We start from the raw sequence: 27056 nt of genomic DNA, 5'->3' as shown, positions 1-27056 counted from the left end.
TCAAGAAGGCTGAGATAGCTTGCTGGGTCTTTTACTTGATTCGCCTGCTTCTCCGACCTCAATATGTATCTCCTCCTCACTCAAACTAAGGGTGGAAAATGAAGGATAGCTAAAAGGTTGCTCAACTGGTGGATTGCCTCCCCTAGGTGAAACCAGGGTCTCAATGTATTTAACGAGACAAGCAGGTCCTGCAACTTTAAGATCCCTGATTTTTCCCCCATTTGGGTCACATGCAACTAGTCCTCCATTCTTGTTTTGCACTACAACTTCACCATTATCAAGGAAGTCTAGCAGTATCAAAATCTCAACATCAAGGCAGAAGGTAAAACGTTTGGTCCAAGAACTTGCAACACCATACTCATCCATTACCCATATGTCACAATTGTCATTGCAGCGATGGGCATTGTAAACTAAGACCGAGAGCAAACCCTTGTAGTCCGCAAGACATTTCTGGGTCGATGATTCATCGTAGCCAAATTCAGGCAGTATCATCTCGCGAAGATTATCTTCAACCATGTCAAATGACAGGATCAAATCATCAGATTTGCCCCTCCCTTGATTTTTCTTAGCTGCCAACCAATGCAAAGCTCCATTAACAAATGTTCGGGACACGGTATCATGGATGTGACAGTGGACCTTGGCATCGATATTCTTCCAGGCATCTTGTTTTAACGAGTAGACATGAACTTCATATGTTTTGCTCTTTAGAAAGTAAACAATTCTCACCACTTTGTAGTCATCAATCTGGGGATGAAAAGCGAATCCAAGACCAACCACCATAAAAGGACTAGTCATCATATTGTTGATCAAATACTTTGGGAGGGGTTTCCACTGAGCTGTAACACTAGGGTTCCAAAGAAATGTGTCCACTGTAACATATGAACCCTTGTTGTTGGATTCAGTTAGACAAATCAACCCATTACTGGATCCAACTATATGGTAGTAGTCTGTTTTGCTAGGAACGGGTACTTGTAGTCTCCTGAATTCTGCAAAATCTTTGTCACAGCGTAAGGAGTAAACTTCTTCCTCAGAGCTGGACAGATACTTAAGGAGCATGCAACAATTGTTATGTGTAATAGCTCGCCTGAGGTTCATGTTAATGAAATCAGGATCATTAAACAAAGTCTGCCATGATTGGCATACACACTTAAACCGGATAATTGACTTCACAGGCAATCGTAGGAGGACATCAACTAAATTTTCACTCAAGATGAAGTTGCCGGACATTGAATTGTCCAGCATTTCTTTCCATTGAGATACATCTGTAGCCATTAGAAGAGTATTCAACCTGTTTGATGAAGAATGAATATGAAAGGGAGAGAAGGTTTTGCAAAGTAAAGAATGCTTATAAAGAGAGAGGATGTTGAAGGAAGAATGCCCAGTAAGGGCAATGGTGAGAGGATGAAGGTGAACAACCAGACTTTGAGTGAGGAAGAGAAGGAGGAGAATCAAGGACATGTGACAAAAAGGTATGGCAGAGAGAGAAAGGACGGAAATTATAATGCGACATCTGGGGCAATATTGAATCCTTTCAGTTGCAAACCTTCATGCAACCGTCCAGCTGGTGCATTTTTGGAGTATCTATGAAACTTTATACGGTGGTCATTTGAAGTTTCAAGTTATTGATGAAAGGATTTGAATCTTAATGTGGATATTGGATATTGGTTGAAGTAAGAGTGTGATTTAAGAATCTTCTATTGGAAAAAGGGGATGAATGAAATTAAGTAAATCCATTGAATTAAGTAAATTCATTCAATTTTCCAGAATTCTAAGAGTCTCAAGAAGCCAAATTCATTTTGGCTTTCTGAACCTGTCTGTGTTCTTCTCTCCTTGAAGTCTATAAATAGTAGTAGACTTTCTTTAAAAAAAGTATAGAAAAACTTTGGAGTATTGTCAGAGTGTTTAAGAGTTCTTTCCTTCCGTGTCCGTGATAGAGTTGAACAATTTCCAGTTTGCCGGAGTGGCTGCAGAGTGCTGTTGCTGTCATTCGAAGATCGTTTTATCCTGGGAGACAGACGCCTTGCGATTCTCAAAGCACCTGTGGAGAAGGCGAATCTGTTTTAAGGAGATTGTGTTTTCCACAAGACTCGGTCTAATCTTCTTCCTTAATTCTCTGTTTTTTTTTCCAGTTTTCTTTTATTTTCTTATGAACTAACCAGTGTGTGCAGTGTGGTTGTGTAACAATCTTAAAACAGATTTTTTCAAAGGAAAACCAGTGGTTGGTGAAGAAAAAAAAAAAAAAATTAAATTACAATTTGTAATTGGAAAAATAAATAAATAAATAATCTTGTTGTTTAAGTTTTCCGGGAAAACAAACAAACAATTTGGTTTGTTGTTTTCGGTTTCGGGAAGAAAAAAAAAATTAAAAGTTTTAGGAAAACAAGTTGTTGTTTTCTAAAAGAGAAAAAAAAAATTTGTTTGCTGGTTTTTTTTTTTTTTTTTGGAAAAACAATTTTTTTTTTCGAAAGGAAAAAAAAAAAAAAGTTTGTTGAAATTGGGTTTATCTGAAGAAAAAAAAAAAAAACAAATCTGGAAAAAAAAAAATTTCAAATTTGTGTTTTTTTTTAGAAGAAAAAAAAAAAAAAAAAACAACCATTTGTTACAAAAAGAAGTTTCGAACTTTTAACCTGAGCCCTTTTTCTCATGCTCAACTCAGTATGACACCATTGGACTATAACTCATGTTTTTTTTTTTGGGAAAAATACCTTCTTATAAAGTTTGTACCAAGTCTTTTGAAAATTTGGAAATTATGATACAGAGAAGTTCTGTCTAAGGTAATTGGAATTTAAGCGAGACCATTTGTGACCCCTCCAATTTCCTGGGAACTGAATATTCTGTCTAAGGAAGCTAGTCCTGGTCTGGGTCATTATACCCCACTAGTCTTTCCTGGGAATACTCTGTAAAGTGATTTTCAGTTTTTTTTTTTAAGTTTTTGAAAAAGAAAAAAAAAAAAAAGGAAAAAGAAATTGACACATTTTCTTGGATGTTTCAGGAAAATGACAACTGAATCCGATAACATTGTTGTAACTGAATTAGCCCCAGTGGCAACCCCTACTGTGGCCCAAGTGCCAGCGATGCCTACTGCTGTACCAATCTCTGTCTCACCAGGAGAAAAACCAGAGAAGTTCAGTAGACTAAATTTTAAAAGGTGGCAACAAAAGATGTTATTCTATTTGACCACGTTGAATCTTGCAAGATTCTTGACTGAGGATGCTCCTAAGCTCAAAGAAGACGAGCACGATATCCAAGTCATCAGTGTTATAGATGCTTGGAAACATTCTGACTTCTTGTGTAGAAATTATGTCATGAATGGTTTAGCTGATTCGTTGTACAATGATTATTATGACAAGAAAACAGCTAAGGAGCTATGGGAATCTCTAGACCGGAAATATAAAACTGAGGATGCCGGGGCTAAGAAATTTGTTGTGGGTCGCTTCCTCGACTATAAGATGGTAGATTCCAAGACTGTGGTAAGTCAAGTCCAAGAACTTCAAGTAATCTTGCATGAGATACATGCTGAGGGAATGATGTTGAGTGAAACTTTCCAAGTAGCAGCTATTATTGAGAAACTACCCCCTGCTTGGAAAGATTTTAAGAATTACCTCAAGCACAAAAGAAAGGAAATGAGCATCGAGGATCTAATTATTAGACTTCGCATTGAAGAAGATAACCGAAGATCTGAAAAGAAAGGGGCACACACTCTAAATGAGGCCAAGGCTAACTTTGTGGAACATGGTCAAAGTTCCAAGGCAAAGACGAACAACAACAAAGGAAAAGGATCTAAGTTGGGACCTAAAGGAGGGATCTCAAAGAAGTCGAAATTTCAAGGGAAATGCTTCAATTGTGGTAAGCAAGGTCACAAGTCTGTTGATTGTAGACTGCCCAAAAAGAATAAACCTAAGGAAGCTAATGTGATTGACGACATCACTAAAAATGTTTATGACATTGACCTCACAGCAGTAGTCTCTGAGGTGAACTTGGTGGGTTCTAACCCAAAGGAATGGTGGATTGATACTGGTGCTACTCGCCATGTATGCTCTGATAAGAAAATGTTCTCCACTTTTGAACCAATTGAGAATGGGGAAAAAGTGTTCATGGGGAACTCTGCCACCTCTGAGATCAAGGGTCAAGGTAAAGTAATCTTGAAGATGACTTCTGGGAAAGAGTTGACTCTGACCAATGTTTTATATGTACCGGAAATTCGCAAGAACTTGGTGTCTGGTTCATTGCTGAATAATCATGGATTTCGGTTGGTCTTTGAGTCAAACAAAGTTGTTTTGTCCAAGAGTGGAATGTATGTTGGGAAAGGGTATATGAGTGATGGAATGTGGAAACTCAATGTAATGACTATTATTAAGTCAAATATGAATAAAGCTAGTACTTCTACTTACATGCTTGAGTCTTCTAATCTATGGCATGGTAGATTAGGACATGTTAATTATGATACATTACGTAGATTAATTAACTTAAATCATATACCAACATTCCAAATTAATTCCAAACATAAATGTGAAACTTGTGTTGAGGCAAAACTAACAAGGTCATCTTTTCAAAGTGTTGAAAGAAACACTGAACCGCTTGATTTGATCCATAGTGATATCTGTGATTTGAAATTTGTACAAACAAGAGGTGGTAATAAATATTTTATTACTTTTGTTGACGATAGTACCAAATACTGTTATGTGTATTTACTAAAAAGCAAGGATGAAGCTATAGAGAAATTTGTTCTCTATAAAACCGAAGTTGAGAATCAACTCAACAAGAAAATTAAGGTACTAAGAAGTGATCGAGGTGGTGAGTATGAATCGCCATTTGTTGACATTTGTGCTCAACATGGGATTATACACGAAACAACAACGCCTTATTCGCCTCAATCCAATGGAGTGGCTGAGCGAAAGAATCGTACCTTAAAGGAAATGATGAATGCAATGTTAATAAGTTCTAGTTTGCCACAAAACATGTGGGGAGAAGCCATTTTAACTGCTAATTACCTTTTGAATAAGGTACCCAAAAAGAAAGCAGAAAAGACTCCATATGAGTTATGGAAAGGAAGAAAGCCATCCTACACATACTTACGAATGTGGGGATGTCTTGCTAAAGTGGCAGTTCCTCCACCTAAAAAGGTGAAAATAGGACCTAAGACTATTGATTGCATTTTCATTGGCTATGCACATAATAGTAATGCTTATCGGTTTCTTGTTTATGAATCAAATATCCCAGATATTCATAAGAACACGATAATGGAATCAAGGAATGCATCATTCTTTGAAGATGTATTTCCATGTAAATCCAAAGAAGAGCCAAGTTCATAAAAAAGAATGCTTGAGAGTCAGGATCAAAATGAAGAAGTTGAGGTAGAACCTAGACGTAGCAAAAGGGTAAGGACAGAAAAGTCTTTTGGTCCAGATTTTCTAACTTTTATGCTTGAAGGCGAACCTCAAACTTTTAAAGAGGCAGTGAACTCTACAGAAGGTCTTATGTGGAAAGAGGCCATTAAGAGTGAAATTGATTCCATATCACAAAACCATACTTGGGAACTAGTGGATCTTCCACCAGGTTGTAAACCTTTAAGTTCCAAGTGGATTTTCAAGAGAAAGATGAAAGTAGATGGATCAATTGACAAGTATAAAGCAAGACTTGTAATCAAAGGCTATAGATAAACTGAAGGCCTAGATTATTTTGACACATATTCTCCTGTGACGAGAATAAATTCCATAAAGATGGTACTTGCAATTGCTGCATTGAGAAATCTTGAAATACATCAAATGGATGTAAAAACAGCCTTTCTAAATGGAGATTTAGATGAAGAAATCTATATGAAGCAACCTAAGGGTTTTTCAGCTCCAGGACAAGAAAAGAAAGTTTGTAAACTGGTGAAATCTTTGTATGGCTTAAAACAAGCACCGAAACAATGACATGAAAAATTTGACAATGTTATGCTGTCACATGGCTTCAAAATCAATGAATGTGACAAGTGTGTTTATGTCAAGGATACAGAACATGGATATGTCATTGTATGTTTGTATGTAGATGACATGCTTATTGTTGGTAGTGATGATAAGATGATCACATCTACAAAGAACATGTTGAATTCAAGGTTTGACATGAAAGACATGGGACTTGCTGATGTTATATTGGGAATAAAAATCAAAAGAACATCAGATGAACTCATATTAAGTCAGTCACATTATGTAGACAAAATTCTTGGAAAGTTTGATAAAGATAATTCTGGAGTTGCTAGAACACCGGTGGATGTAACTCTACATTTGTCTAAGAATAAAAGTGAGAGTGTTTCTCAAGTAGAATACTCTAGAATAATAGGCAGTCTAATGTACTTAATGAGTTGTACAAGACCAGACATAGCCTATGCGGTTAGTAAACTGAGTAGATATACGAGTAATCCCGGAGCCAAGCATTGGCAAGGAATTATAAGAGTACTAAAGTACTTACGGTTTACTCGTGATTATGGGCTGCACTATACGAGATATCCTGCTGTACTTGAAGGATATAGTGATGCGAATTGGATATCTAATGTTAAAGACTCAAAATCCCATAGTGGTTATGTGTTTACACTAGGAGGTGCAGCAGTGTCGTGGAAATCCTCAAAACAAATGGTTATTGCCAGATCCACAATGGAATCTGAATTTATAACACTAGATAAATGTGGGGAAGAGGCTGAATGGTTACGCCACTTCCTAGAGGATATTCCAAGGTGGTCAAAGCCTGTGCCTCCAATTTGCATACATTGTGATAGTCAATCTGCAATTGGTAGAGCACAAAGTAATATGTATAATGGTAAGTCTAGACACATTCGTCGTAGACACAATACCATTAGACAACTACTCTCAACTGGGGTTATCTCTGTGGACTATGTGAAATCCAAAGATAACATTGCGGATCCACTAACCAAAGGGTTAAATAAAGAGTTAGTTGAAAAGTCATCAAGGGGAATGGGACTAAAGCCCATAAAAGAATAAGTCAATACAGTGGATACCCAACCTAGTTGACTGGAGATCCCGAGATCTAGGTTCAAAAGGGACAACTAAACTGTAAAGACTTTGTTAAATCACTGTGGGGATCTTCCCTAGTCCATTCCTATGATAAAATAGTGATGCCCGTAAGAGGAAAGGGTAAGCTATGCTTTTAATGATCCTTATGAGTAATGCGGGTTACTCGTGATTAAGAGATCACCTATGTAAGAGTGAAGTGGGGCCGCTTCTAAGGGAATTGAATAGGGCACAATTCTTATTAAACTCTTACAGAACCAGGCGTATGTTCATGGCCAAAATGAACATAAAAGTGAGAACTGAAATATGTTAGGAAGATTCCTGTGTGAGATATGTCATCATCTACATAAATGGCAGAACAGTTCAAGGACATCGTGTCTACTGTTTAGCTAGTAGAGTAAACATATTTCTACAAGGGAAGGTTCAAAGGGTAACACCTACCTCTCCTATGCAGGTTTCAACCGTTGTACTCTATCACAAAGTTCATCGTGCCTTAATTTCTTTCATGTGGGGAATTGTTGGAAAAAGGGGATGAATGAAATTAAGTAAATCCATTGAATTAAGTAAATTCATTCAATTTTTCAGAATTCTAAGAGTCTCAAGAAGCCAAATTCATTTTGGCTTTCTGAACCTGTCTGTGTTCTTCCCTCCTTGAAGTCTATAAATAGTGGTAGACTTTCTTTAAAAAAAGTACAGAAAAACTTTGGAGTATTGTCAGAGTGTTTAAGAGTTCTTTCCTTCCGTGTCCGTGATAGAGTTGAACAATTTCTAGTTTGCCGGAGTGGCTACAGAGTGCTGTTGTTGCCATTCGAAGATCGTTTTATCCTGAGAGACAGACGCCTTGCGATTCTCAAAGCACCTATGGAGAAGGCGAATCTGTTTTAAGGAGATTGTGTTTTCCACAAGACTCGGTCTAATCTTCTTCCTTAATTCTCTGTTTTTTTTTTCCAGTTTTCTTTTATTTTCTTATGAACTAACCAGTGTGTGCAGTGTGGTTGTGTAACATCTTCAGCATATAATATCTAGTGTTGAGTTGCTGGATCGTCCATAGGAGAGGATATTGAGGTTCGTACCTATGTTTGCCAGCATAGGTATAAATTAATGAACCTTTCTTGATGTTCTGCAATTCCATTTTGAACTAAGAGATCTTAACTTGAGTTTGTATTGAAAAGTAACCCGCAATGTCGTCACAATTCCCTGTTTCTATAAGAAGTACTCCATTGGACATGGAAGAGGGTAGCCACAATGTAAGTGATTGACCTCGTAGCTTCCGGTTCAACAACTTTGGATTAATCTTTTCATCTTGTTCATTACCAATCTCCAAGAATTTGGGTAGATTAGCATTTCCTTCTACTACAAAGCTATGCCATCTGTAACAAGAACTTGTGTCTTCCATACAAGAATTTACCTAAAATTTCTTTGATCACTTCATTTTAATGTTAAAGAATAATACTAGACGGGTGCCAAATCAATATTTATGTTTTAAAATATCATTTTAAATATATCCACCTTTTTTCTCTCTAGATCTCTAGATCCCATCGTAAGTACACTAATTTTTCATCATCATTTTCTTAAATGTTCTTTGATATTTATATTTTTTTAGGTATTCATGTGTCATCTTCCATTGGAGTGAATGATAACTTTTTATAATAAAAAAAATATCCTTTGGGTTTATGTAGTCGTATTCTTGAGAACACGAAATTTATCTTATGTTCTTAAGAACATGACATATGGTTTGTGTTATCAAGAATATGGCTATCAGAGAGTCTTTGATACAAAGAATTTATGTTGTGTTGTCGTTTTTATTTGAATGCCCACTTCACCCGTGAGTTAACAAAGTTATATTAAAACACTCTGATGTTATCATCTTTTTTCTAGTATCCAAAAATAAACGTAGAAAACGAAATTAAGAATATCATCAATGGGGAAAGTAGTTACCAAGGGGAAACCAAGACTGAGAAAGCCCTCACCGAAAGTTTCTCCGTTTCTTCCATCCTGCCAAAATGAAAGGTTTGATTTGCTCCTCTTAGGTCCAGAGCATGTGGTAGGAAAGAGATGAAGTTGGACAAAACGATGTCGTTTGGTTGTAGACAAGTGAAGAATCAGCTCCTCTGTGCTCTGGAATGGCTGGAAACAATGAGAATCAGGTCAGGGACAAGGGATTCCCACTGAATCTTGGAGGTGGAGAAAAGTGATTCCCATGCCCATCAGCCGCCTAAATTGGGCTTGTCTGACACAACGATTGCATGAAGAACACGAAATCACCATTTGAACCAGTAAGCCAACAAGAATTTCTTCACCAGAAAAGTTTTCCCATCTTAGGTTTTGATTAATAGATTACTTGTAGATGCCCATTGATTCCTAGAAACCCTAGTTATATCTTTGCTAATTGGAATTAGATATCTAATTCTGTCTCTGTTTCTCTCTGTAGAATGAATGTCAGAAGAAAAAAAACCATGTATTGCAGTTATCAAAGATGATACTCAGAATTACATTTGGGTTTCACTTTCCTGTTTAATGGTGTTGTTTGTTTCTTGGGAATATAGCCATTAAATAGGAAAAAGGAAGATAGTTTAAAATAGTTCTTATCTAATAGATAAAGAATGAAGGCCAAGCAACGAATAAAGTTCCTACCTTTACAGTTATTGACCTAAACACCATGTATTTGATATTTATGCAAAAGTAAAGGCATTGCAGAAGTATAATATATATGTTGTTTCTTCTTTTCTCCCCACCTTCTTTTCTTTTTTGTCACCTTTGTTCGTCTTTGCCCAGCCATGGACTTCAAAGATTGCACGCATGAAAGACTGCACCAATCTGAGGAAGACAGAAAATTTGTTAAACCCTTTTGGCTAAAGGATTGGGTAATAGAAAATAGAAATCATAATGCACATTGATCCACATTCACTAGCACTCTGAAAATCAAACTAGGTTTCGAGACCTGGCCATAGAAAATGGTGTTCACATTGCAATAAACATAACTCCTTCGTTAGAAAATCATAGAATGGCTAGGGTTTGTCATAATAAGAACATCTTTAAGTCAGAAGGAAGCATCATTTCTTGGTTTCCATCCCTAAGTTGAAGAAAACAAAAAGTACTTTTTCTTGACAGGTATTTATTCAATTTCTCCATCTTGAATCATTTAGCTATTTTTCATGAATTTGTGGGAATGAAAAGTTAAAGTCCTTGTCCTAGGTGTAAAACTTCCATGGCTTGACAGCTAGGGAAATTGAGCCCTTAGTTCAACTATCTCTTGTGATTGAATCCCGTATTTTTGGGATGACTAAATGCAGTGAAATTTGATTAAAAATGCCGATAGGTAAAAGGGAGAATATGGTGATAGTTTTCTTGAACTTTTATTTGAAAAATGCACACATTGGAAAGTTCGGCGGCTCTAGAATCGCCAAGTTGTTGATTAAATGGAACCCAGTAGAACAGGAAACACATGAATAAATGAAGCATAAAATGGTTCTAGTGGGTTCTCTTTAGATATGCCTTATGTATTTTTCATTTGGATCATTATCACTTAGTGGGTGCACTATTTCACGGTTGGGACAGGAAAATTGTAGCTGCCTGGTATTGGACTATCAAAATTTCTTTCTGGAAGATAAAGCATGCAGCACTTAATGTTACCAATATGTCAAAGGGTCAAAGGAAGGCCAGACCATTTAATAGGCAAGATGCCCATGTTTCATCTGGCTCCGTGATAACTGCTTCTATCAATATACCCTCCTCACTTATCCAGATATCCAAATCTCTGACCTCAAAACATAAGGAAAGGGACAGAAGGGTGTTGATTGATCAGACAAACAACACAAAAAAAAATGATGAAGAAAGGGAAAAAAGGTTTTCTAGTTTCACACTTGTGTTTAAGTTTTATGCATCTATATTCCTATCTAGTGACAGTGGGCAGCATTGAAGTCAAGTCCTTGAATGAGTATGATTTATCTAACAAATGGTGTATTTTGAAAAGAAACGAATAAATTTGTTAAAAGGGAATTGTTGACAGTATTTCCACTAACTCCCTCCAATTGTTCTCTTTGTGTTAGATATATAAAGAGTCATTTCAATATTTACAGTGTTTTTGATAATAATGCTTTCAAACAACAAATCCAAATATATGATCCTTTGTGGCTAGTCATGCATTATATATGTCTTGATTCAGACTTATGATTGCATAATGCTTGGAAACGAATACTCCCCATGGATAAAAGTCCTCCTCTTGCTGTATGTCTTGAAATTAATATCTGCATAACAGCAAATCATTTTGACACTATCTTTGAGAGTTCTATCTAGCTTTTCTGATTGTTCTTCTTCATCAAGTTTAGCTTAGTCAGCATCCAGACTCAATTATTTCCATCATTCCTTGATAATCTACTTTATTCCTCGTGTCATTTTCAGCTTGCAAAAAAAAAAGGTGAAAAGATGTGGAAGGAATTAGCTTACCACTTAAATAATCTCCTTTATTAAGGACGAGATAAGAGATAGGACCCCAAAAAGGTACTTTAGTTGCCTGGTACTTTAGTTATTTTTCTTTAGTAATTATTGATGGGATCTTGCTTTAACAGTGATGTTTTCATTATCATTTGTTGTAATTCTCTGTTTTCCTAGCAGTCATTTTATTGCTGAGAATAAAAGGAAAGGAAAATCATTCCTCTTCTGGACAATCAATCGTCTCAGAACAAGCTAAAATTTGAATTAAGTACTGATTTATTCACCTTTTTCTCAGCCTGCTTCATTTATACTTTCTAATTAAATTACATAATTGGAAATATATTGTGAGAAATAAATTTTCTGCTATCTAGAAATTATCAGAAGGGTTAATCACTTTCTTCAATTCTGGACCCTGCTGGGTGGCGAAGATTGGTATCCTAGGAGTTTTATTGGAGGGCATATTCCATTTAGATTGAACATAGAAACTGTGAAGTAATTGGCAGACCAATCAAAGTACAACTTCTCTGGAAAACCAAAGAATAACTCAAATGTAGGGATAAGGTCTGAGTAGGGTTTCAAAGAATAACTCATTGTAAAAGGTTCATTATAGATACTGATAGTTGCATGTGGCTTGTGGCATTTGTCCCAGAAAAGTGAAGCTCAATAACTGAGTAAATCTTGATTTATGTTGGGAGTCCCAAAGTGAAAAAAAAAAAAAAAAACAAAAAAAAAGTGATTAGGCGTCAAAATTCTGTTGGTCCACAACTTTGATTCCCTTACTTATATGTAGGCAAAAAGAAAAACACTAATATGGACTTAACGGAAAAAATTAACTGAAACAGTGATTATTTAAACTAATTAACTAATCTGTATGATATTTAAAGAACATGTACTACATATTAGTGTGGCACTTATTGATCAATGGTCCTAAAACACCTTATTCCTTCAATCACTAGGCCATTTTTTGCTGAGCACAAGTACTGAATTGCATGTTCCTTTTTTTTTTTTTTTCCTGATTTTTGAATCAAATGGAAGAATGATGTTGATGAAGCTGGGTTGTTGAAGAAAAATCCCAAACCATCAAAGCTCTATGTATGGGTGGCATTCACAACTAGTGGACCTTGGTTCTCTTCAAGATAAGCAGCACAAAGTTGGAGCAGTTGACTTCCTTCTGTCCCACTCAGTATGGACTTACAGCAACCACATGATTACCCTTTTTAGACTCTCATCCCATTTGGACACTTACACAATTCCATTAGGTCTCTCATAATTGCCAAAACACCATGACTTTTTTGGCTCTACTGATCTGGGATACCTTGAGCATTTAAAAATTCAATGATTTGATTTCCACAGCAATGATCTCTGGATGATTTAATCCAAGTAAAAACATGTTTTGCAGATGAAAATAGCAAAATTTATGATGGTGTGATGAATCTGAGTTAGAAATCACAAGTTTCACTAGGGGTTTCTTATTTTCAAAAATTTAGATTTTGAAATGTAATTACTTTTGTTTGTTCTGTGAGAAAATTGTAATGAACCAATGATGGGGATGGCAAAATTGGTCACTTTTCAAAGTAGGGGCTTTCAGATGAACCGCCCCTGCGCATGCAAGAAAGTAAGTAGGATTATTTACAAAGTATATGATCTCACTGGCCTTTGGAAGATTAGTTTTTTTTTTTCAAATGCTAGTGCTCACTTTTTTTTAGGCACCACACAATGTAAGGGAGACACATTTAGCAAGATCCCCTGATGGCATAATTTCTAGAATTGGCAACTGTGTTGCTCAGGAGGATTAAAGACTCCATACATTTCCATCTCCTCACTAAGTCATCACAACCATCAAACACCTTAACAGTGAAAAAACATGTGAGAAAATCATTCACATGAGCACCTGGATATCATTCTTTCGCCCTTGTGGTATATATTGGAGTGCTGTCAAATTGTCAATCACACCAATTCACCCTTATGTGAGAAATGGAAGATGTCCAGTTATTCCCACTATAATTTTCAAGGAATCCTGATTTCACTTATATGGCTGCAACTTGTGGACCAGAAAAGATGCACCCATGGAACCCATTAAACAATAGAAGCTGAAATCATACTGTTAACCAATTTTTTTGCAGTTGATGATGTGCTCAAAGACCGTCCATTGGGGTGCAAATTTTTTTGTTAAAAACATGATGTTCTATATGCGATATCATGCTTAGAATCTGAAAAACTTATCTTACATCCATTTGATTGATGTTCTGTGTAATATGATTAACTCAATATATTTCCAGAGGAGTCGCTCCTTGTTTTGTTAATACCTACGATTACTTACTTGAAACACATGGCAGAGAAAAAGAAAAGTAGAAGGATTTACCTTCCTTGAGACTTCAAACATCCCTTAAGGAATTAAGAACATAAAGTTTTTCCCCACTTCTTTTTCGTCTTATGCCTGCTTTCTCTTTTCACTTTTTAATGATTTTCTTCACAAGGAGTTGTTTGTGGTCCAAGAATTTGTTTATACCTACCTACAAAGAGGCCTGCTCTTCTATTTTCTGGTCATTTTCTATTTTCTTTTGTTGTGAGATGAAACTTAATTGAAGCTATTAATCTAAGGGCTCCCCTGTTTGTACTGAATATTGAAGATTTCTTCTTGTTGCTAGAATCTTCAATCTGCAGTTAGTAGATTCATAATTGAAAGCTATGCATTGATTGAAGAACTCTATATATATTCATGTGTGAATATTATACCTGTGATCATTTCTACTGGCATGAAATTATAGGTATAAATATGGGAGCAATAACAGATGGCTCATCATCTAAACGTAAGGCACTCATCATCAATCCATGCACATACCTGGCAGAGAAAAAACCAGACTTTTTTTTCCTTTTTTTTCTTTTTCTAACTTACATTTTCCTACATCAGGATTGCATAGCGCATGCTGTCGCTCACCATAAGGTGATTCATCTCTGATATATGGGCAAAGTCGCCGGACACCCAGACCCCATCAGCACCATTAACATGAGGATGAGAGAAGCAAGAGAGCAGCGAAAGTGGCACCCGGACAATGCTATACACAGCTGAAAACCCATCCCAACCACGCGCCCTTCTCTCCATGTCGCGCCCAAAGATGGGCAATTCAGCTTGGTTCCCCCCTCCAAACATGTTCTCATCAGCCACTCTTGGGCTCTTCCTTATGTTTTGGAAGTTGCGCCTCATGGCAGCCAGCATGTGCCACATCTTCTTCTTGATCCTCTGGGTGGAGGAGGGTATGGGGATGAAGGGGAGGTAGAGCTGTGGGATTCCAGTTACAGGTGAGGAGAAGAAGGGTCGGGAGGCCACCTTTTGTATATGGCTTTTGATAATGGTTTGTTGGTGGTGGTGTTGCTAGTGCTAGTGTTTATCACCAAGGTTATGGGTGCTTTCCATGGACCTTACCTCAAATTTTTTCTATATCTGTGGGGTCTTTCAAAGCCAACTTGCCGACAAAGTTGCCTAATTTTTCACAAAGCTTTTATTGTGACTTTTGAGTTATCAGATTCACTAAATTTAGCAAATACCAATGGAATTTCCAGCCTATTCCTTCACAGCATATAATTGGGGTACACCCATAATCTCATTTTTAGAGCATAAAGTTGAGCTCTGCACCTTACCAAATTGGATCATCAATCATTTCCCACATCAACATGATGGTGGAATCTCAGCCTTTGGATGCCTCACTCTTTTTTCTCTAGACATGTTTGGCCTTCTATGACACATATATTCTACTAGGTGTGTGGTTTAATTGAGTAGGATGGTAGGTTTATGGGCAGGACTTGGGCCGTACAGATTGAAAAGAAGAATCAATACCTCCTGTAGCCTTTATCATTAATTCTGACCAATTCCCCATATATATGTGTTCACACAGCTAAAATATTTCTACTTCAGAGGCTAAAATATTTCATTTCAATTTATTTTTTTTAGGTTGTTGTGACATCCCACCTTTTAGTTCAAAGTATTTTATCATAAGCTTTCTAGATTTTAAATATATATTTTTTTATTTTAAAAGATGTAAATTTGCATATCATGTCATGAATTATAATATACTTTCCGAGCACATAAGATTAGGGTTTTTTTTTTGTATCAGGATGAGTTCTGATGGTGCTTTTCTTCTTTTGGAATAAAAAAATTAAAAAAGTAACAAATGTGGCCAGAAAATAATTAAACTTGACCACAATGGCACCTTGAAATCCATTCAAGACCCAATATATATAAATACTTGTCTCACTTACATAAAAAATAAAAAATAATGAATAATTTTTTTTCCCAACAAAACCCTAATCTTTATCGATTTTACCTGATTTTGAGAATATTTAACAATATTTTTATTGGAAATACTCTTAGGCTATATTTGGGTTATGTTTGGTTCTTGAAAAAAATCAAGAAAAGAAAAAAAATGTAAAGGAAAATGATTTTCTTATGTTTGATTTCACTATAATTTTTTTTTTAAAAAAATTGAATATAATTAAAATTAGTTAGAAATTTATAAATTTTAAAATTATTTAATCTTTATATAATGGAGGAAATTAAGTGAAATGAGTTTAAAAAAACATATAAAAATAATTTATTAATTTTAAATTTATTTTCTTTCCATCCACTTTTTCTCTCTATTTTATTTCCCTCGCATTTTCCTTCAAAATTTCCGAGAACCAAACATAGCCTTGGTTCTCGAAAAATTGAAGGAAAAAAAATAGAAAAAAAGGAAAAATAAAGAAAAATAAAAAATAGATTTAAAATAAACTAGAAAATCATTTTCCTTTGTATTTTTTTTTTATTTTCTTAATGCTTTTCGAAATCTAAATAAAAATATTTTCTTTAGAAGTATTTTTGAAAAAATTACCCATCAAATCTTTCTCTAAAAGGTTCTACAAATGATTTTTTTTAATTAATTTTAAAATTTTATCAAAATCTATTTTTTTTAAAATGTTTTTTATATTAGAAGTGGTTTCTAAAAATATTAGCAAATGGAGTATTTATCTAATATTATATATTTAGGTGCATGAATGTCTTATTCTTGACCTCCAAGAAGACCCTAGAACCATTAGTGCACCACCAAAAACCACATTATTATAAGGATTTTATAAACAAAGTTAATGTTTCTTATTTTATCTCCCAATCATATATTATATGGCATTGATTTAGAAATGGCCCTTGCAATAGTCTCTAATGCCATTGGCTCTATTCAAAGTCAATGCTCCATAAATCAAAGTCAAGTACTCCTATTCAATCAAGTCCCACCACTTTTTAACTACCTTTAAATGGGATTAGTATATGACTAAGTTCTTGGTATTGGCCCCAACGCGCAATGCAGGTCTAACAAAAAAAAAAAAAAAAACCAAACAAATTTTGTTGGTTTAAAAGGTGATATGCATGTCCCCATTATGTTTTTCTCGAAAATATATCATTTGTAATAATCTGTTCTCTCCCGTGTGGATGTTAAAATGATCGTCATACCCTTGAGACGGGTATTGGGACGGGGCATCGATGATGTAAAGGAAAATCGGTATTATATTATGGAAAGATTGGTTGGTGTTGAATTAAAATGGGATTGAGGTGAGTAGTGAAAGGAATTTGGAACATATAACATGTAGCACTAGGAATGGTGAGAGGCGTCTGGGGGGTCAGATCAGAATAATTCTGGAAGTTTGGCATTGGGGTTATGTCATTTTCAGCCAAGAGGGAGCGGTCTGAGGTTGAGATGCCTTTGTTGATGTCCTCCTTCTTCATGCATGTACTGCAGAATATGAGCTTCATTCACAGCTCTTCCCTACTTTTGTTGTCCCCTTTTAACGTCCTAAGGTCTCGTGCCTACTTTCACATTCTCTAATACATGTCATGGGTTCGTTCTGAGTGAGCTTTTTGGTATTGGGTAGGGCAAATGTGATATCATGATCACTATACCAAAGATGTGGAATTTAGGGTACTTTCATCCCACCTTCAAGCTCTACTATCCTTGTGGAGCTTACCAAAGATGTTGAAAAAGACACAAGTGATGTGAAGTGTTTTTAGGTGTAACAACTTGGATGCTCAACTCTCACTTACAAGCCTAACTAATTATCAATGTTTTCAGAAATAGACAGTCACTGAATTAAACTGGTTATAGAATTAAGTTGGTCATTGGATCGGGTTGGTTATTAAAATGTAAAAATTAATAACCTCACTTAAATAATAAAATAAAATCTTTTAGTTTAAACTCGAGTCAGTAAATGCATAAGATAATAATTCATTTATAATAAAGAAATATAAATTAATAATAGATGAAGCACATAAAAAAATTAACAAATGAAAATTCATAATGTAATATTGAGTAACTTTTTACAATGTCTATTTTTCTCGATTTAATTTTTTTTGAACCATTTGAAAGCTCTTTATCTTTTAAGGCATTAAGTTTTGATATCACTTCTTTTCCTTTTATAAATCATTCTATTTTTTATAATTAGCAATCATTTTTTTTATTTAAGTTTTTTTATGCTTTTATGAATTGACTTTTGAATTAATTTTTTCTTTTTTTCTTTTTTTAGTTTTTATGCTTTTATGAATTAACTTTTTAATATATTCATTATTTTCGGATTTATAAGTTGTACACGTGCAAGTATTATACAATAGAAATATAATGATCCCTCTAAATTAATAAATATTAATTAATTAATTAATAATCCTACAAAAACAATAATTTCTTGGGTCTTCTAACAATTGGTGTTTTACTCATAAAGATGTTAATTTCACATTGTCTTTAAAATTGTCATCTGTTTCATAAGTTATCTCCATTTATCATATTTTATCTTCAATTAAACATAGAATTAGGATAATCGGTTCAATATATATATATCCACTAAAAGGATGATGATATGGATATTTTATCAATCATAAATTTACTCTTTTTGTCTATTTTTTTTTTTCTTGTTTTTTCTTCAATTTTCTATATTACTCACTAATTTTATAAATCAAACAATTTTAATTAAAAACATTAAATTGATTTAATTTTTATTGAACCATTTGAAAGCTCTCTATCTTTTAGGGCATTAAGTTTTGATATCACTTCTTTTCCTTTTATAAATCATTCTATTTTTTATAATTAGCAATCATTTTTTTTATTTAAGTTTTTTTATGCTTTTATGAATTGACTTTTGAATATATTCATTATTTTCGGATTTGTAAGTTATACACATGCAAGTATTATACAATAGAAATATAATGATCTCTCTAAATTAGTAAATAAATATTTATTTATTTATTAATGAATTAATAATCCTACAAAAACATTAATTTCTCGGGTCTTCTAGCAATTGATGTTTGACTCATAAAGATGTTGATTTAACATTGTCTTTAAAATTATTTTCCGTTCCATAAGTTATCATATTTTATCTTCAACTAAATATAGAATACGGATAAGTGGTTCAATATATTATTATTATTATTTTTATATCCACTAAAAGGAATATGATAATCATATGCTAATGCATGAGATATGGATATTTCATGAATCATAAATTTACTCTTTTTGTCCATTTTCTTTTTGCTTTTTCTTCAATTTTCTATATTACTCACTAATTTTATAAATCAAACAATTTTAATTAAAAACATTAAATTTACGGTTTGAAAAAAGAATTGCAATACCAATATATGTATTATTTAATAATATTTTAATAAAATATTTTTATTTATAAATTTTAAATATTTTGATCTTCATTATGTTTTTTATTATTTTTATAAATTAAATACAACTACAATATAACATATTTCATCGACTATAATACATTAAAATATTAGTTCATTAAATATAATATTTAAAGATATTATCTCTCATCGAAAATAATATCTTAATATATGCATATCTTTAATTATATATTATTATTATTATTATTATTATTGAAAGACTTCATAACCTATTATTTATTGATGAACCCTTTTATCGAGAATTAAGTATTTATCTTTATAAAAAGGGTGGAATGATATTGTGAAGTTGTCTCCTTAAATTATCAAATTTACAATTTTGTCGGGAAATTCTTTATTTAAAAAAATTTTATTTCAATAAAATTTTTCATACGTTGTAAAAAAATTGTGAAAGGTAAACTAAAATATGAAAGGATAGGAGTGAGTTTTATAATTTTCCTTGGAAAAAAATGGATGTAATGGAAACCACCTCATTTTATCTTTAATACTTGCTATAAAAATTTTAACATTTTCTTGGATCTGTAAAAATTAATGCTGATTGTAAAACAAAATCGTGAAACTTCGGTCCGCGGTCAGAGAGAAGGAAATAGATCCAGAGAGCATCTTCCACTTCCTGCTAAACAGAAACTCTCGATCCACTCCAACAACCCTAACTCTGCCCCTGTTTGCCTCCTAGGAGAGTTTTTCCTGGAAATTCCTCCTCTCTTTTCATTTCTCTCCTGGAAGCTTCCACTAATTTGACGGATCTGTTTTCAGTGTTGAATCTTTGTTTTTGTTTCATTTTCTCGGGAAACAGTTTTCCCGAGAATGAGGCGGAGAGCCGCGGATTTTCGGAGGCCGGTGAGGAGGCGATTTTCGAATGTGTTCTGGTTGACATTGTGCGGATTGGCTGTTTTGCTTCTCATTCTTGTGCTCAGTCGAGAAAGCGGTCCGGGATCAAGACCGCCGATGAGTAAGGTGAATGTTTGTTCCTTTGTTTTCTGTTGTATTTGGATCTTATATTCTGTCAGATTGTTAAGAAAATTAGGAAGGGAAACAACTGAAGATTTGATTCTTGTGATTTTAGATTTATGTAACTGCGAAATTGTTAAATTGCGTTGTGTTTTTCCTTGTAAATTGAAAGCGATACATCAGATATTGCATTTTATTTGTGAGACTTGTGAATTTTAAGTTTCCCATGTCAAAATCAGTTAATTAGAACTTGCAAACACACATCATAGAAACAGTATTCTTGTCCGATTCTAGAATTCTGGTATTAAGAAGATTCCTTTATGATTCCTGAATCTCCAAGTTTATCTCAGGTTTTTCATTGGATGAAAATGTTCTACAGATTTCAAAAGTTCCCCATTTTAAGTTTCTCATGTCAAAATCAGTTAGTTAGAACTTGCAAACACACATCATAGAAAGATTATTCCTGTCCGATTCTAGAATTCTGGTATTAAGAAGATTCCTTTATGATTCCTGAATCTCCAAGTTTATCTCAGGTTTTTCATTGGATGAAAATGTTCTACAGATTTCAAAAGTTCCCCATTTTAAGTTTCTCATGTCAAAATCAGTTAGTTAGAACTTGCAAACACACATCATAGAAACAGTATTCTTGTCCGATTCTAGAATTCTGGTATTAAGAAGATTCCTTTATGATTCCTGAATCTCCAAGTTTATCTCAGGTTTTTCATTGGATGAAAATGTTCTACAGATTTCAAAAGTTCCCCATTTTAAGTTTCTCATGTCAAAATCAGTTAGTTAGAACTTGCAAACACACATCATAGAAAGATTATTTTTGTCCGATTCTAGAATTCTGGTATTAAGAAGATTCCTTTATGATTCCTGAATCTCCAAGTTTATCTCAGGTTTTTCATTGGATGAAAATGTTCTACAGATTTCAAAAGTTCCCCATTTACTCCCTTATGTCCAACTTTTACTGAATATTCCTGCACTAGTTTGGAGTGACACTTCTGTTCCCATATTTTAACATTTATTAGTTTTCTTACTTAAGCTTACTGTGATTCTTGGTTCCATATTCCCGGTATGGTCTTGAATGCCATATCCAAGTTATCTAAATGCCAGATAATTCCTGAATCCCGAAACTAGTGAGTACTGACTATGCTGTAGATCTTTGTCCTTTCCTTGAAAGAGGTATTTATCAGTTGTGTTTCAGTTGGAGATGTGAACTACGTTGTCAATGTTGTTTCTTATACCATTAGTGCATCCGAAAAATGAAAAAGGCTGTCAATTATAGAGAAGGAAAATGAAGTGAAGATGATAGAATAGGATCAAATTTTAACAAGTATTCTGGATATGCTTTTAAAGCCCGCTTCTGGTTTTCATTTTCAAAATTAAACGCTTTATAAGGTATTATAGATAATATACGCTGCTGCCAACTCTAGGACAAAGACAATAGACTCTAAGGGAAGGAAATTTTCTAGGTATTAACTGATGCAAAATACAAGTTTTAAAAATACACTAGGAGAAGTCAGTAGGATTGCATTGGAGGAAAGTTATCCAATGGATTTCTGAAGAAACAAGCTTGAGTCAATGGTGTAATTGTATAAAGAGGTATCATAGACTAAGAGTTTAGAAGAGATTACAAGGGGGTGCTTGGAAATATCAAGAAAGAGATAACAATGACTGGTGCAACAACAATATGTGCATGTTTACTACATATTAGATTTAAGTAGTTAAAGCAGATTTATCTTTCTAGGATGGATGTTTTGTAATCACAATACATTAGACAGACTAAAGTGAAGGTTATATGATATTAGAACTCTGACTATGCTTTATAAATTGAATGTTGGCCACAAGACCTCCTTCTTTTACGATAAGTTTAAAAAATATGTTGCTGTTTAGATGGATGAATGGTAAGACTATGGTATAGTGAACAATGTGAAACTAAAGTGAAGGCTTCATATTAATAATATGACCAACTGTGTTTTGTAAATTGAATCTTTTACCACTAAGCAATATCATTCTTTTATGATAAGTTTGCAAAATGTGTTGCTGTTTAGATGGGTGAGTGGTAAGACTGGTATAATGAACAATGTGAAACCCATGAGTAGCTCATGATTTTTCGTGATTAAACATGATTTTTTTTTTTTTTTTTCACAAATGGATGGCTTTATTTATTTATTTTTAGGAAGGGGGTTGTAAAATTTTTATGTTTCAGATCAATCTTCATTTAAATTTCTGAATTTTTATGCTGGAGTTTCAAAAACCCAGTTTTTTTGTTTTTAATTATTTGCATGAATCACTGAATTTCAACCCACATTCAAAATACTATCTTGTTAATGGGTGATAGGACAAGGAAGTGCTGCTTGAAATGATCTGAATATTTTAATGATGCAATATTTAGTTTAAGTGCTGAAGGAGGATGAGCAGTTGGTTTTTGTTTTGGATTTTTTTTCTCTACGCCTTTTCTTTTTCCTCTTCCCTTTCGTGATGATTTTATAATAAATAAATTTCTTTGGAAGAAGGTTGGCTGGTTGGAAAAAATGGTATCTAAGAGGGTCAGGCTTACTCTGATCAAGAGCATGCTATCTAGTCTTCCTATATATTTCATGTCATGTCCCAAATCTGATGTTGGTGATAAAGAGATTAGAGATGTCACTTGTCAAATCTGATGTTGGTGATGAAGAGGTTAGAGAAGTATGAAAGGGACTTCTTGTTGGTTGTAAAGTTTGTCAAAATATCTTAGGGTGCCTCTTCGTTGCATCATGAAAATGCATTTTCATCGGCATTAGCATTCTCGGAGTTTCCCCTTTTTATTGGCTTTCTCTAATTTCCTAACTAAGGATTTATTTAACTTCTGCAATCTTGGAGTTCCTGATTTATATAAGATTTCTAAGATGAAATTCTTCTGCCCTACTTGTTGGGAAAATTTTAAAAGAACTTAACAATAGGTCAAAAGATGCTAAAGCCACTGTTAGCTCTATCACCAGCATCTCATTTGATACAACCAAATTTCACTAGGCTCTATGACCACCTGCACCATAGCCATTGCTAATGTCCGCACTATCATCACCACCCCATCCTTCCCTACACTATGAGCTGCTACCACCATCACTACCTCGATACTATTGCCGCCACCAACTACCACGGCCGCTACTACAACCACCATCATCGTCTTCATATCACTACTGATTATAGGTGCAACTCAATTTGGCTTTGAGTAAATTTGGTCTCAAGCCAGAATTGAGTCAACGGAGTATTATTCTTCTGATTCTCCTTGTAAAAGATAGTGGTACATATTTTGATTAGTTGTGATTTGGAAAATGAATCAATTACAATGTTTCTCATATACAAAGGTGTTGTTGAAGTTATATTAATATATGATTATTATTATTATGTTATGCATATAAATGTGACCTTAGCAGACAATGCTTATACAATTACAATGTATCTCTTCCTTATTTATTTATTTTTGGTTCCCAGGTAATTAGTATATTTTGAAACGGCAACATAGCAGAAATAGACTAGGTAACACTGTGTTGTGTTATAAGAGAGACTCTATAATCATAATGAGCTAACCCTGCTGGAGGCAGTTAAGTTCAAATAATTAATCTTGTTTTGATAGATTGAACAATTTCAAATTCATCTTATTTATTAGTTGGGTCCTGAAATTGCGTCTGCCGCCTATATTTGTCTGTCTGTGTGTATTAATTAGAGGTGGTAGAACATGTAATGCATGGATTAGTTGGGAAGTTAGAGAGATGAAAGAGGGAAATATTTTAGGGACTTATTTTAGGACAGTGTTTTCTTGTTGCTGATCTAGACTAATAAAACATTAACTTTAACCATTTTCACTTTTTCTATTGGTTTACATTGTAACAAATGTTCATATCGGTTGGGAAGTTAAAGAGATGAAAGAGGGAAATATTTTAGGGACTTATTTTAGGATGGTGTTTCTTGTTGCTGATCTAGACTAATAAAACATTTACTTAAACCATTTTCACTTTTTCTATCAGTTTACATTGTAACAAATGTTCATAATTGTTTTCACTGAAAATTTGAATTATGAGACAGGAGGAAAGAGAAAGTGGTATGTTTGCTCTCTTTGTACATATATGTGTGTTTGTGTATTTGCATTAGATTTTATTGGATATGAGAAGTGATCCTTTAAAAGATCCATTCATAAATTGAGTGCTTTTTCCTTATTGTTGCATCCGTTTTGGAAGCAGTTTAGTCACATATGTGACTGCACTCATTTGCTAGTTTTGAGGCAATGCTCATAATAAATGTCATGTCATGTTAAAATTCATAAGTGTTGTCCTTGCATTGGGAAAGTTGTTAGATAGAAATCAAGCTCAGTGGAAATATCCTTCTTATGATGAGCTCTGATTGGGCAACCTCGGCTGCTTGATTTCAAAAGTTCTTAGGTTCATGTCAATATTGTTGCTGCTTTGTCCTTATCAGCTCTCTTTTCTTTTATACGTTGTTATAATCTATTTCTTCTTTACCTCTTTCTCTTTGAACTATAGTCTCCATGCAAAAAATTAAGCAAATTGGTATGCTTTTATTCTGCAGAGAGCTTACAGGCAGGAGAGAATTATGGAGGGCCTTAATATTACCGATGAAATGCTGAGCCCAAACTCAGTTACAAGGCAACTTAGTGATCAAATTTCACTAGCCAAAGCTTTTGTTGTGATTGCAAAAGAAAGCAACAATCTCCAATTTGCATGGGAATTAAGTGCCCAGATCCGCAACTCGCAGATCCTCCTTTCAAATGCTGCAATTAGACGAATGCCTCTGACAATCAGAGAGTCAGAAACTGCAATCCGTGATATGGCTCTTTTGCTCTATCAAGCTCAGCAGCTCCATTATGACAGTGCAACCATGATCATGAGACTGAAGGCTAAAATTCAGTCTCTTGAAGAACAGATGAATAGTGTAAGTGAGAAAAGTTCAAAGTATGGGCAGATAGCTGCTGAAGAAGTCCCGAAAGGTCTGTACTGCCTCGGTCTTCGCTTGACTAATGAATGGTTCAAAAACATAAATCTACAGAGGAAACCCAGGGATAGAAAGCACATGGAAATGAAGCTTAAAGATAACAGTCTCTACCATTTCTGTGTCTTCTCTGACAACATCCTTGCAACTTCAGTTGTGGTCAATTCAACTGCTACAAATTCCAAATACCCAGATAAGGTTGTCTTCCACGTAGTAACTGATGAAGTAAACTATCCTCCGATGAAGGCCTGGTTCTCATTGAACAGTTTCAAGGGTGTGACCGTCGAGGTTCAAAAGATCGAAAACTTTAGCTGGCTAAATGCTTCTTATGTTCCTGTTCTTAAGCAGCTCCAAGACTCCGACACAAAGAACTATTATTTCTCAGGAAACCTTGACAATGGGCAGACACCCATCAAGTTTCGGAATCCCAAGTATCTGTCTATGCTTAACCACCTTCGGTTCTACATTCCAGAAGTCTTTCCTGCACTGAAGAAGGTGGTGTTTCTCGACGATGATGTTGTGGTTCGTAAGGATCTGTCGGATTTATTCTCCATTGATCTGAATGGCAACGTCAATGGAGCAGTTGAGACATGCATGGAGACATTTCACAGATACCACAAGTACCTGAACTACTCTCACCCCCTCATACGATCACATTTCGATCCTGATGCATGTGGGTGGGCGTTTGGGATGAATGTTTTCGACTTGGTGGAATGGAGGAAAAGGAACGTCACCGGCATCTACCACTACTGGCAGGAAAAGAACGTAGACCGAACATTGTGGAAACTGGGGACACTGCCACCGGGATTGTTAACATTCTATGGATTGACAGAGGCATTGGATCCCAACTGGCACGTACTGGGATTGGGCTACACGAACGTCAACTCTCAGATGTTGGAGAAGGGGGCGGTGCTCCACTTCAATGGCAACTCAAAGCCGTGGCTGAAGATTGGAATGGAAAAGTACAAGGCGCTGTGGGAGAAGTATGTTGACTACACACATCCTTTGTTGCAACAATGCAACTTCCATTGATTTCGGATAGGGAAGGTGGGGGTAGGTGTGGATGGGTGGTTGGGTATCTTCCACTTCCACAACAAAACTGGGGGCCGTAAAAAGGGGCTGAAATTTTTGTACACAGGAATGGGTTGTAGAATTGTAGTGAGAGATGAAGCAAGTGGTGGAGAGAGTGGAGTTGTTGTAATATTGGTATTTATTTGTTATTCACTACTTAGATGGTTTCATATTCGATTGAAGATACCATTGGTCCTTTTTCATGACCATTTTTCAAATGTCAGTAATTGACCTTTAAAACGAACCCCACAGGGATAGTTTCAGTATTCTTCTAAACCGTCATGTGTGGCTGATGGTTGCGAGAATTTACAAACTTAAGTGTATAAATAATGAAACTTGGGCGCTATTTTGAGTATGATCGTTGTAGTATATTGGTGAGTATATCCGCTTGTTGCCCGGATGATTCCGGTTCGATCCTCGGCAAAGGCATGTGTTATTTGATTTTTTTTCTGCAATTTAATGCTAATTGATTTACTTATTTTGCCTTTTTGACATCAAGTTGCTGCTTCTTATTTTAAATTTGACAAAAATAATTTTCATTCTCTCATTCACATAATCTTGCCTATTAATTTTTGGGTTTTTTTTTTTTTTTTTTTTTTTTTGACAAATTTTGGTTTCTCCTATGCTCACAAGTCACACCTTCACCTTATGTGATAATTTTTTATATGTATCTTAAACCCAATGTTGCCATGTGAGGCTCCTCTAAATCTTCGAAATTTTCAAATCTGTAGCTTCCTAAAAATTGTACACGTGGCAAGGCCCCGCCTAAGCCACTTGGAAGACTAAATGCCGGCGCCACACTTTCATAGTTTGTGCCCTCAGTGTTGTCTCTTCTTCTTCACAACGGCTCACACCTTCCAATTCTTGTTATCCCCAAACTACCCCTGTCTCATTTCCGCAAACAT

The 27056-nt window shown here is 34.8% G+C and overlaps 3 protein-coding genes and 1 long non-coding RNA gene across 4 annotated transcripts; 2 read left to right on the top strand and 2 right to left on the bottom strand.

The window, feature by feature from the left end:
* LOC104880883 (F-box/kelch-repeat protein At3g23880) lies at positions 1–1272 on the bottom strand. The gene has a single exon (XM_010658993.3). The coding sequence runs from the start codon at positions 1270–1272 to the stop codon at positions 1–3; it is 1272 nt and encodes a 423-aa protein (XP_010657295.3).
* A 7452-nt stretch (positions 1273–8724) lies between these two features.
* On the top strand, positions 8725–11078 carry LOC132254768 (uncharacterized). The gene is made up of 2 exons (XR_009467131.1): positions 8725–9283; positions 10566–11078. It is a non-coding gene; the product is annotated as an uncharacterized LOC132254768 (long non-coding RNA).
* Positions 11079–14141: 3063 nt separating this feature from the next.
* Positions 14142–14990, bottom strand: LOC100267059 (uncharacterized). The gene has a single exon (XM_059741238.1). It carries the CDS (start codon positions 14665–14667, stop codon positions 14344–14346), a length of 324 nt encoding a protein of 107 aa, XP_059597221.1. The 5' UTR covers positions 14668–14990; the 3' UTR covers positions 14142–14343.
* Positions 14991–19676: 4686 nt separating this feature from the next.
* On the top strand, positions 19677–26354 carry LOC100244741 (probable galacturonosyltransferase 10). Its single transcript, XM_002279026.5, has 2 exons — positions 19677–20097; positions 24661–26354. Exons 1-2 carry the CDS (start codon positions 19948–19950, stop codon positions 26110–26112), a joined length of 1602 nt encoding a protein of 533 aa, XP_002279062.1. The 5' UTR covers positions 19677–19947; the 3' UTR covers positions 26113–26354.
* Positions 26355–27056: the final 702 nt, after the last annotated feature.

Source organism: Vitis vinifera, chromosome 12 (genome assembly GCF_030704535.1).
Source record: "Vitis vinifera cultivar Pinot Noir 40024 chromosome 12, ASM3070453v1".
In the NCBI taxonomy this organism is placed as follows: domain Eukaryota; kingdom Viridiplantae; phylum Streptophyta; class Magnoliopsida; order Vitales; family Vitaceae; genus Vitis; species Vitis vinifera.
The sequence above is the reverse complement of the archived record's forward strand: the minus strand, read 5'-3'. Positions and strand labels throughout refer to the sequence as shown.